At 45.3% G+C, this 12,635-nt stretch overlaps 1 protein-coding gene across 2 annotated transcripts in view; it reads right to left on the bottom strand.

The window, feature by feature from the left end:
• MAGI3 (membrane associated guanylate kinase, WW and PDZ domain containing 3) overlaps nt 1–12,635 on the bottom strand; it is a 60,463-nt gene that overhangs the window by 25,977 nt on the left and 21,851 nt on the right. For both annotated transcript variants that reach the window (XM_050327064.1, XM_050327065.1), the window contains exons 2-3: nt 1,989–2,105; nt 628–747 (exon numbers count right to left, since the gene is read on the bottom strand). In XM_050327064.1, coding sequence (XP_050183021.1) covers nt 628–747; nt 1,989–2,105 — 237 coding nt within the window. The remainder of the gene's footprint in view (nt 1–627; nt 748–1,988; nt 2,106–12,635) is intronic.

Below are 12,635 nucleotides of genomic sequence, written 5' to 3'. Positions count from 1 at the left end.
TAAATTTGCTCAGGAGATTTCCACAGAGAAGACAATGTCAACAGTGTGGGACATGGAAAACAAGAGGCACAGAGCCCTTCACAGGATTGTCTGCTTAGATATTTTCTTTTCTTTTTTTCACCACCTTCATTACAGTGTTTTCCTCCACCACACTTAACAAAACCAACTTTGCTCCAGATTGGGACTATCTGGTCTAGTGCTGCTCAATTTTTCATCGGAAAATGCTTTTGTTTCCCTGCTGGATAAGAATTCCCCTGGCCTTCTGCCCTTCTGATGCACATCTGTGAGGAGAACGTGGCCCTGTCCTCCGACACCTAATTCAGTTAAAGCTGTACCAGGCACAGACAAACCTTTTCAGAACGCTTCCAAAAATGCAATGAGGAAAATAATCAGGTGGCATTAAGGCTGGTTTGAAAGGACAACCCGTGATTTAGCCCAGAGCTCTGAAACAAAATCACTCCCCCCTCTTTAAAGGTAACCCAAAAATAGACTCGCTGCTGCCCCTCTGCTACTTTCAGATCATCAGATGGGCAGCAAAAGTGGCACCACAGGAGCTACACTTGGACTGAGATCCTGGCCATGAGTGCTTATTCCTTATTCCCATTCCATTAAACATCACCAACGTACCATCATATGTTCCACTTTCTAGCAAGGCTCCACTTTCTTCCAGGGCTTTAAACTGCTCAACAGGAATGAAATTATAGTCTACCCCAGGGACTTCCCCATCTCTGGGAGCCCTTGTAGTGCCTGCAAAGACAGAGAAAACACTCTTGTAAGATACTTAAGTGCTGCCTGTTACCAAATGCTGCCTGTTGTAAAATTCAGTGAAACAATGCATTTTTGAATCTTTATACGATGATGTCACTCCAGTAAGAGTTAGAACAAATGGTGAAGCAAGTGAACAATAATGTATAAAAACTGGGCCAATAAGTTACAGAGGAATGACAGTTCTGGGACTGACAGAGGAGAGAAAAAGCTGGATGAGCTGGTAATTACAGAGAATTCTTTCTTATGCTCAGCGAACCAAAAAACAACTTCTGTGGCAGCTGACGCCGCCTGGGCCAGGCAATCCCAGTCTGGGGTTCTGGGAACAGCCGTGGTATTTCATTTTAACCCAGCTGTAAGGATGCTCCATCTCCCCCTGCTTCCACCAGCACCAACCCTCTAATTTGCAATGAGGTCAGCGTGACTAAGCACGTTTGATTTTTGGGTCACCAAATCCACAACTAGGCACAAAACTTGATTTTTTTCCACCTTACAATTGAGAGTGTAACTCAGCTACGCTCCCAGCCCTGGCTGTAGGTCAGCTTTTTCAAAGCAGTCAGTGAATTGCTCTGTTAATGCAGAGGTGCTCAAAGTGTTGTGTCTATGAAAATAGGCCTCCCATAGTTAAAACAGCTTAATTAAAGCCCTCCTGGAAAGGACTGCACTGATTCATTACTGCCTACAACCCACCAGCTTTTTAAAGGCACATGTCAATTTTGTCAGGCAGCAGCATGAACAAGAGCTAGTAAATAAAGATAATAACAGTGAAATGCAGTTCAAGAAAGCCACAAACTCTTGGGCGTGCTCAGAGAGAACAGAACAGAGTTCCTGTAAATACAAAAATGTTAGTTGACAAACTTATAAGTTTTCAGTGCAATGAATATTTAAATACAGTCAGTGATGAGTCTTTTGAATCAGTCTGTCTTCTCAGGATGATCAAACAGTTCCCCTGCACTTTCTGCTACTGTCACCCCTTCTGCCACCCTATTTCTATCACTGAAACACTCTGAGCTTGGAATTCAGAACTTTTTGCTCTTTTTCAGTCCACAGTGGCTGCACCAACTCATGGCAACTTCGGATAAGAAGCTATTCCAGCAAAGCCAGAAGTTCCTGCTGCAAGGTAAAAGCTACAAACCAGATTAAGAGAGAAGGCAATTAAAGCTCAGAAATGATGTGACTGTTAGCAGGAACAGATCAAATGAGGCTGATCTTTACATACTTACAAGGGATGGTTCTCAAGTAGAGATTGTCTCTGATCACTTGCTGGAGTTTGTGGTCTATCGAGCCCTTCTGGAACTGAAGGCTCAGGTAGTGGCGCAAGTCTTTGTTGATGACTTTTCCTTAAAAAACCCAACAAACGAGAACAACTTGTAAAAATTAAGCAGGATCTCACAACAAGAATTGTGCTTCACTGCCATAAATGTTTCAGAAGAAATAAAAAAGAAAGCAGTGAAAGAGTTGGGTTGTTTGAAATGCAATGACCTGAATAGAAAAACAAAAATATATTCTGTGGGTTGGAAGGGACCTTAAAGCTCATCTTGTTCCTGCCATGGGCAGGGACACCTTCACTAGACCAGGTTGCTCCAAGCCCCGTCCAACCTGGCCTTGGACACTTGCAGGGATGGGGCAGCCACAGCTTCTCCTGTGCCAGTCCCTCAGCACCCTCACAGGTTTCTTCTGGCACAGTGATTTTAAGCAGAGCTGAGCAACAACCATCCAAAACCAGCATCTCCCAAGCAAGACGGTGACAATATTCTGGAGATGTTTGAAAGTCAATAAAAAGCACTAAAATACAAAATGTATTACTGAAATTCCAAGTCTCCACCCACAGGAAACTATTGTTACTGTATTTTGAAGCAGTTTCCATTCAATTTACACCTACTCACTAGTCACCTGAGCTCAACATTTTGTCACATGGGAACCTGCATCCTTGGTATTATAAAAAGAAAATATTTCCTTTTTTGAAAACATTGCATAACAGAAGAGAGTTGGGTTGGTTTTTTTTTTACAATTACTCCTTTGCAATACTTCTGTCGGGTGTCATTAGCGAATCTGTCACATCACTGGAGAACCACGGCCCCTTCAGCACACAAATAACTGAGCTCTTGTATTACTGCCTCATCCTTCTGACAGGAGGGTACAAACCAATCTTTTGTACCCTGTCAGCCTCCCAGAAAGCACATTAAACAGGGTTCAGTGACCTTGGTAAATTTAAGTTACGTACTACGGCAGAACACTCGGGGCTTTAGGGAGAAAGCTCAGCCTTTGTCTCCAAACCCAGCCCAGGAGATGGGCAGCAGCAGGAGAGTGCTGGTGTAGCACAACAGCAGGGAAAAAAAGCTGGGACAGACGACTGCTCCTGTTAAATGACGTCACCAACAGGTTATGAAATGCATAAACCTGCCCTAGGAAAGGCTCTGACAGGAGCCTCTGAAGGCTGTGAGCCCAGCTGCTGAGGAGAACACCTCAAACAGGGCCAGACTGGCATCAGTCCTCGCACAGAGCTCACCTGCACCTTCAACCAACACATTTCTGCGCTCACATAAACGCCACATTCGGAAAAAAAAATCCCTACACACCCAAACCACCAAACCCTTTCACCGCTAACCGAGTTTTCCCAGCCACGTTTCGCTCCTGAAAAGTCAGCTGAATGTTTTGGTTGTGGCAAGTTTACACTTTCCCTTCCCTTCCAGCCAAGTTAAGGGCAGGTCACACCTTGTACTCATCTCTCAAACACGACCTCAGCGACCACCACCGACCTCCAGCAAACAGAATTTCAACCTGCAAGCTCTTCCCTCCAAACAACACCGTGGCAAGCTGAGGAGTATTTCCAGGTGGAACCAAGATTACCTATCAGCCCTTCAGAGAGGTCTGTGCTGTCTACAAATTAACCAAAACCCAAGCACAACCACCTTGAGCCCCCAAGCAAAGAAAGAAAAAGCCCAGAAGAGGCAGCACAGCCTGTGCCGAACACGGGCCCTTGAGCTCCAAATGAAGTCGATTTTTCACCTGTTTTAACACTTAACTTATTTAAAAATCACATCCAAACCCACAAAAATCATTCTGCAGCGCTAGGGCAACACCTCAGCATCGTCCTTGTGGCTGCCCAGAGTTACACAAGCAACACAGCAATTCCCACTGAAGCTGATCCCACTGAATCCTCCCAGGCATGGAATGTGCAGCAGCCCCACAGCCCCCTCCTCAATTCCCTATTTTACCATCATAAACTCTCCTCTATAAAACTTTGGATTTACTTTGTAGCATAACGAGCAAAACATGTCATGGAAAATGAAAACAAATGGGGTAATCTCCAGGAAGAAAAGCATTTTCCATTTGTTACTACAAATCACTTTATTGTTTGTAGACAAGATGGTTTCTCAACATTAAAAATATGGTTTACTGCTAAAATGGCCCATCCATCTCCCTGTCAAAGCCTGATCCATAGCTCTGCACTTCAGCAATCCCAGCATATTTCACTTAGGCAGATCAATACCCCCATATTTCACTCAGGCAGATGAATCTGGTCATTAGCTACGTTCAGAGCGCTGCACGTCAGAAAAAAAACTTGGCAAGAGGTGAAAATCTGCACTGTATGTAGAATCACAGAGGCTTTATTTACTCACTGATCTTCCCCTCTTCGTGTTTTAAAATTTAAACGCTCATAAACCCTTTCCAATAAATATCAACTCTGTTAAAGGAAAGGCAAAGCTGCTGCTAAAACACTGACACTGAGGGGTTAACCTTAATATCAAAATCTTAAAAACTGGAGACCAAAACCCTGAGCCCAAGGTGACTAAATTGAAGATTGGAAGGGCTGCCTGGAGAAAACAGAGCAGAAAAGTCACACAGAGAATGCATTAGAAGGCAGAAAAATAAAGTAATAGTAAGGATGCTTTAGGCAACCTCCAGAGCTTGCTCCACGCAAAAGTCAGATTATTTCCTCTCCAGAAGCTGAACATGCTCCTTTACATTGTTTCACGCAGGCTTTTAGGAGAACCTCATGTATCAGCCTCTCCGAAATGACCTAATAAATGTCAGGTTGGTGTTTGTTGTGCTGCTGAGCTGCCTCTGAAGGATGACACGGGCAACACAGGGACCAGTCAAGAGGAATAATGCACTTTATACCGTTCAGGTTCTGCAAGATGAACAGGCACAAGCCTCTTGTTTTCAGTTTTAATTTAAATTAACCACGAAAGAGCTGTTTAAAGGAGGGTATGCACGCTGCAGTTGGGCAAGAACTAAGTGGCTGCAGAAGGAAAAAAAAAAAAAAAAAGAAAAAGGCTCGAGTGTCACTGCAGCAAAACACAGCGCTGGGAAGGACAGAGGCAAATGAGTGACAGGGACATGGTGAAAAACGGGGGTGGTGGCTCTCCCAAACCACGCTGGCGAAGTTGCCTTTGCTGCTGTACCCAAGCAGGGCGAAGAACAGCTATTTATACATCCAACCTGTCATGGAAACGCTCAGGAACACACACTGCAGCTACGAACGGAGCAGCATCGCCCTGGTGCTACTAGAACTCGGCACAAAACCCCACTTCTACGGCAGCAGGGCTGGGGAAACAGCAAAGTTCAACGCTGAAATGTGCAAGTAAATTATAAGAATTCAGTCTGGGGAGTTTTTATGCTGCTGTCTGGTAATAATGTCACAAGTGCCTCCGGCTAATGCTGCTGGTATATGGAATATCTGTGATGTCCCCCACAAATCGCTCTGAAGACCACGTGGAAATTTTTCACATTGTTTTGACGAACCTTTTACACAAAGACAGGTGACAGCTTTCCAGAGACATGGAATTCTCTGCACTGATGCCTGAAGTTTCCATGCCAACACATTCTGGAGACAGTGGCAGCTACAGGCTACCAAGGAGCTGCAGTGCTGATGGGTGACTGAATAAGTGGACAGTGTTTTTCTCTCAAATTTTTTGAAAACTACTTCACTGTTCATTATAAAAGCAATTTTTCAAAGTAGCAGTTTATTAAAAGCATGCTGCTTTGCTATTACAGTATGCAATTTATTACTAGGGCTTACACCTTCACCGTAGCTTTTAGCGTAAAAACATAATTTGCAGTGAAGAGGTGAGAAAATGGAATTGCATTCCCTTGTTTTCGGTGGAAATTGTTAAAAGCTCAGCTGCAGCCCTGGCGTGTTCTGCTGGTGAAGAGTAAAATCATAGAATCCTGTAATGGCTTGGGTGGGAAAGGACTTTAAAGCTCAGCTCATTCCACCCCCTGCCACGGACAGGGACACTTTCCACTGTCCCAGTTGCTCCAAGCCCTGTCCAACCTGGCCTTGGGCACTTCCACTTCCCAAAGCTGTGGGATCAGCCCGGCACATGGTGGGGTTTTGGGGTCCCAGCACACGTGGCCAGAGCACATCCAGCCTCTCACCCACCAACAGCAGCCCCCACCAGCCCGGGGCCGGGAAGGCAGGAGCATTCCCAGCTATTCCCGCGGTGATCTGCCGCCATCTCCCGGCACCTTCCAGCTGATCCCCCCAGCTCTCCCCCCCCTTTCCCACTCCCCAAATCCACCCCAACCCCCTCCCCAGGGGGGTTTAACCACCACACAACAAAAAAAGTCACACATAGCAGGCATTGCCACTGAAATTTCTCGCTCAGAGTAGAGCAGAGGGGAAGTGTAACCGGAATTCCACATCCAGAATTCCACACATGTGAACTCGATCCCAGAGCGTCCACGGCTCCGCTCGGCTGCGTGATGTGTTACATAAGCTGGGGCTGCAAAAGGCCACCCCAACCATGAAAATTCCACTGAAACACTCATTAAAGGGCTCTAAAACAGCTCCCTGGCTTCGCTCACGGGATAACTAAACCAGGAATTAACAGGGTTCCTCAAGTGGAAAACAGTTACTGTTTAATTAAACTGGGCTGTCAATACTCAGAGTGAGATTAAGTGATTTTTGACGTGACTAAGCAAAAGCTGTTTAAAGAAATGTTCAGCTCCACGAAGCAGGGACGATGCATTAGGAAACCCAGGATATAATTGGTGTGTAACATTAACTTTATAATGCTCCTCAGCAACTACTCAACTATGATAATGCCACAGAAGCTCCTGCTCTCATTCCTGATCTAACATGGGCATCCACCGAGCACAATTATTTCCAAGCATGCAAAGGAATCCTTGTATTCACAGAATATGGAGAGGATTGAAAAGCCCAGTACTTCAGTACCCACACAGTGACCTGCCCACTGGCAGATCCACATCTGTGCTCCCAGCACAAGCAACCGGTGGGAGGTTCAAATTACTTCAATTAATATAGAAAAGAGGCAGCAGCATTTTGAGAAGGTCCAACCCTGTCAGCAGGTGCTTCCTCAGGTTGTGGGACGGAAACACAGATGGATTACTGTGCAGAAGCCTGCTTTTCCTCCATGGGAGGGGACCAGGAGCCCTGGGACCATGGAGGAGGAAGGCTAGGACAGACAGCTCAGGTCCCAGCTCACCCAGGGCTCTGTGACACCCTCCCACTCGACACCTCCCTGTCGCCCTTCCAGGTGATGGAGGCAAGAAATCAAGCTTGGAGTCTGTGGAAGAGTGGAGCTCCCTAAAAAAATCGGGGACAGCTCAGAAGGTGAGATGACACCACACCTGGGCCAGTGGCCCACCTGGGAACAGAGATCCTGGCCCCCTTACGGCTCAGGGTATCTTTGCAGCTTCTTCAGGTGCAGCATCACTTCCCAAGGAAATGGCTGTGTCCTGTCCACGGGGCTCAGCAAGCACCTACAGCCTCCGGCGATTACCAGCTGCTTCGGAGTTCAGCCGCTGCAAGGAGGTTCAAAAGACCAGCAGCAGATAATCATCTCAGGAATGTGACACGAACTTCTGCTCGCCCGCCTTTTAATGAGGCTGGAACAGCGGTCGGTCCACTCTGCTCCCGCTCCCCAAGTCTAAATTAATCACGGCTTTTGAGCGCCAGACCCGACATCAGAAAAGGCCAAGCATTTGACTAATTCGGCAGAGATTCTCTCCAAAGGGCCACGGTGGGCAGGTCTCTGGCTCCCACACCGTCAGGGCATCGTGATTTGCTGCATCACTGGTAGGTAGAGACATTTCTCTGAAACCAGCAATCTGTCACAAGACACAGATTCTCCCCTGACAATGAACAGAACAGACAAGGTAAAGAATGAAAGCTGATTTCCCAGAGCAAACGTGGGAGAAGAGCCAAATGCATTAGCAGCTCATTTTGGGAGGTGAAAAGCGAATGATGTATTTTACAAAGACAAAAAGAAAAAAAAAAAAAGAAAAGAAAAATAATTCAAGGGCATGTAAAAAGAGCAAAAATATATTTTGATCTGAGCTGGCCATGCTGACAGACTTCTCACCTCCTCCCTCAGCCCAGCATCATTTGCAAAGCTTTGGGCTGAGAGCAGACTAACAGGTGCCAAGAACCAAACTCTTCTGCAGTTACCAATGCTGTTGTCAGCAGAGGGAGAATCTGGGAATGACCTGGGAAAGTTGTTTGGTGAAAGAAGGTAAAGTCCTGAGGATAAGGAGGTGATGAAAGCAGATGGCAACTGAGCTGGACTATTTGGGAATATGGATAGGTATCGAGGAGGAATTACAATAGAGAAGAGGGCTGTAAGGAGAAAATACTTTCATAAGATATTTTAAATCCCTTTTTAACAACAGCTTTCAAACATTCACCAAGAGAATCTCACTAAAGCCTGCCAGGCTGTGTGAATTTCCCTCTGCTAAATGTCTGCAGAGAACATTTGACTGAAGACAGGGACAGCAAAGCCATTTCCATTAAGCCATGCTGCACTCACACTAAGTTATTCCAGCATCTGGAGAAAACATGTTATAATAAAGGAAAAGGGGTAGTTGAGAAATTATCAAAACTTTCAGGCACAAGACAATTCGAGGGAAGGCCTTTACCCCGTTACTCCTTCAGGATGAGCTTTTGTACACAGCCCTGCCAAGCCCATCCCAGCTTTCCCAAAGCCTGGAGGAGATGGCTATCCATTTGCTTTACCATGCACTTTAATTGCATCACAAAGATATTCAGGACACAGCAGCCATATGGAAATCCTCACCCTCCTGATGCCAGTGCCCTGTGGATCCAGATCCAGGTGAGGTTCAGACTTGGGGTTGGTTTGGCAGGTGAACCTGACCCCTCTGTGTGCTCATGGTTCTTCCATGCAATCCATGCAAGAACTGGACATCTAATAAACACTGAAGACCTAAACCAGCTACATTTACATTTTGCAACCCCCTACCCAACACTCCAAGGCACGAGACCAACCAGTGTGGGTGGGAAGTCCCAGGATATCAGCACAGAACGAGGGAAGCAGGACTGGAGGAGCCCTCATCGAGGAGCAGCAGGGCCTGCCCAAGCAGCAGAGGAGGAATTTAATTCCTCTTGGTAACACAACTAATCTGGAAACTTTTTAACTACAATAGGAACTCTTGTTTTTCTTTGTACTGAAGAAAAATCAGGGTGCAGAGCGTCTGCAGATTACCCTGCTGTGAAATAAAGGTTGTTAAGTGGCTAAATGTTACTGGTGTCAGTCTGCTTTGAAGAAAATTGAATTAAGGATCTCTCACGTAGCTGAACTATGGCTGTGTCATTAAAGGCATTCTGCAAATTTATAAAAAGTAAAGGGTAAGTGTGTCAGATTCACATAATTACATTAACATGATAGATGGAGAGCAATTCATGGAGGAATTTATGTAGTCTATTGTATGGGAAAAAAAAAAATCTCAAGGCTCTTCACAGCCACAATAATCCATTAAACCAGACTCATTTACTCACTGAAAGCTGAAAAATATTAGAAAGGTTTACTCTGAAAGGCTTATTTAATTGCAGTTTGCTATATGCTGCACGATAAATTCTTGGCAATATATTCTTATTTACAGAAATTATGGTAGAGATAAGCCTTGCAGTATTAATAAATCATTTACCAGAGCACTCAAAAATACTGGCAGGGTGTTTACAGTACTACTGAAAGAAATGAAAACCTGTTTATCCAGATTTAAGAAATAAGTTTGCCACCAACCTCATTACAGTTTGTACATCCCAGTTCACCGAGGGGATTTTCTTATTTTTGTTAGTAACACAGAACACACTCAGAAAACACCAACAACTACGAATTTGACTTTTTAAGCCTCCGGATTTAGATCATTGAAAATGATCAAAGGGGTGTTCAACACCAGCCTTTACAGGATAATGCCTTCAGATCCTCAGCCGAGGTGGTGACTGATTTAGGGAGACAAAGTTCCTCATTTCTCCTTCTTGAACATCCCAGCACCCTGTGGTTGCACTGCTTCCCTGAAATCTTACAGGGTTGGAAATGCTCTCCCAGTAAACCAGCCCACTGTTAGTAAACCTATGCAAAACTAATTTGGCTTTGTGTTTGCTTATGAACTTCATCATTAAAGCGTTTCAAGTTTCGAAGATAACTAAAATAACGCTTTGGAAGGCACAACCCCAAACAATCTTTGAGAAACACAAAAAGCACTGGCAAATCAGGCATTGTTTATTCCAAAAAACACTTGGAGCTGAGAAGGACAAGAGGTGAAATGTAAACAGCAGGAGCCTGGATGCAATCCCCCAGGGTTTTATTTTTGGCAGCACAGAAACAGCAAAGTCAACTGTAACAGAAGCCTCCAGAGTGTGAATATCCATGGCTGGATTCCTGATCTACCATGAAAAAAAAAATCTATTGTTTAGTGCACAAGGAAGGGGAAAGAAAATATTGGCAGAACACAGATGGCATTGGCTGGAGCCTTTCAGTGCCATTTGGTTGGTGTATGAAAATAACACTTGTTACCCAGCTAACACTTGTCGCCGTTCACAGATGCACCAAAACTGCCTGAATCTGGGAAATGAAGATTGAGCCTGGAGTGCCAGGACAAGGGGGAATGGCTTAAACTGAGAGACAGTAGGTTTAGATTGAGCCCCTCTGCTCTGGAGCCAGGTTGGGAGAGCTGGGGAGGTTCACTGGGGGAAGGGAAGGATCCAGGGAGACTTCAGAGCCTCTTCCAGGGCCTAAAGGGGCTCCAGAAGAGCTGGAGAGGGACTTGGAGAAGGGATGGAGGGACAGGACAAGGGGGAATGGCTTCCCACTGCAGAGTTAGATGGGATATTGGGAAGAATTGGGTTGCCCAGAGAAGCTGTGGCTGCCCCTGGATCCCTGGAAGTGTCCAAGGCCAAGTTGGACAGGGCTTGGAGTCACCTGGGCTAGTGGAAAGTATCCCTGCCCATGGCAGGGGGTGGAATGAGCTGAGCTTTCAAGTCCCTTCCAACCCAAACCATTCCATATTTCTATGACCCAGCACAAGAAGTTTTTAACCTTCTACCACCTACCCTGAGCTTCATCCCTCTCCACCTCCAGAGCACGGAGCATCCACAGGCGGGGTGTGGGGACACTCCCCTGCACCCACGGAAGGCAGCTCCTCTCTAACCACAACAAACAACGAGGAGCTTTTCTTCCAGCAACCTAAAAGCAGGAGCACTGGGCTCACGTGCCAGAACACATTCCCAGCAGGGATGCAGCAGCAGAGCTCCCAGCAGATTCCTGCCCACTTCCCTTTCAGCTGCTCCTGGGACACGGCCACGTCTCCGCAGGGCACCCCTGGCCAGCACAGAGCAGGATGGGGACACACATCACTTTGGAAGGGAGGGAAAAGTTGGAAATTGAGGCCAGCTGCGTTTGGAGACCCGTATGTAGGGCACCAACAGATAAAGGCTCCACCGGACGCAAAAACAAGGAGCATTTTGCAGTTACACAACTCCAGGGCAATTTTGTGGAGAGGTATTTTATCTTCTGATTAAAGCAGAGTGTACAAGTTGAGTGGGGTTACCATGAAACAAAATATACATGTAAAAAACCAAATATATGAGTATACTGAGAGCAGATGAAAAACGCTGGCAATTACTGGTGGACCAAACAGCTCATTATTTTTCACCAAATGCTACTTTTCTTCCCTGTTTCTTGTTACATCTATAGACACACTCAGCCTGTGCAGGATTTCCATGGAATGACAGCATTTTAAGTTGGTTTTGTGCCCTGCACTGGTAGCAAAACAGCTTGCATAGCCTAATAAATTGCCTACAAGCCTTAAGGATTTTTAAAATGAAAAATCCTTTTGAGCAAACCAGTCAAACTTTCAGACTCCAGCTTCACACACGCCAGCATCAGATATGATTACAGTAATACACTGCACGCACACAAAAATCCATTAACCATGGGAATACAGTCAGGAGAATTACCAGTGAGCAGGGTTTGCTCTGATCATGCCAAGTATTTTAATACTCTATTATTAAATAGGAGAACAGCAAGGCACAAAGGCCTGTACAGCTGTTTCTGATATAAGATCAGACACGGAAGGAGATATGAGCAGAACTCAGATGATTTAAAGTAATGAATGGGTTTCAAATAAAATGCAAACATAACCATCTCCTTCAACTTAACAGTGGGGAAGAAAAACGCAACAGAACTTTCCACAAGAGAAGTCTGACCTTTTCTACTACAGATGGAGACTTTCCTCTCTTCTCTTTGATTTGGTATTTTCTTGAGACGTGGGAAAAAAAAAAAAAGCACTGAACGGATCAACAATCTTTTGCCTATTTATAAAGATTTGTTATATTTTCAAGTGAAAGGGAAGCTGCATGTATCCTGCTTAACTCTTGGGAAAGATGGAGCATTTCACAACTTTCTGAAACAACTAAGACCCACTGCAGGGAATTTGGTTTAAATTCCCACAGTACTCCACCTGCCCATGATTTCCATCTCTAATCAAATGTGTTGGCACTGGTGGTGAAGAACAAGAATCCAGACAAACTGCACGCTGTGAGCCTCTGCCACTGCCAGGTAGGAGACAGAGACAAGGATTTACAGGGATGTCTGGAAAACTCA

This window comes from Myiozetetes cayanensis, unplaced genomic scaffold (assembly GCF_022539395.1).
Source record: "Myiozetetes cayanensis isolate MyiCay16 unplaced genomic scaffold, myiCay2020 scf32, whole genome shotgun sequence".
Taxonomy (NCBI): Eukaryota; Metazoa; Chordata; class Aves; order Passeriformes; family Tyrannidae; genus Myiozetetes; species Myiozetetes cayanensis.
Note: the sequence above shows the minus strand (reverse complement) of the source record. Positions and strands in the feature narration are given on the sequence as shown.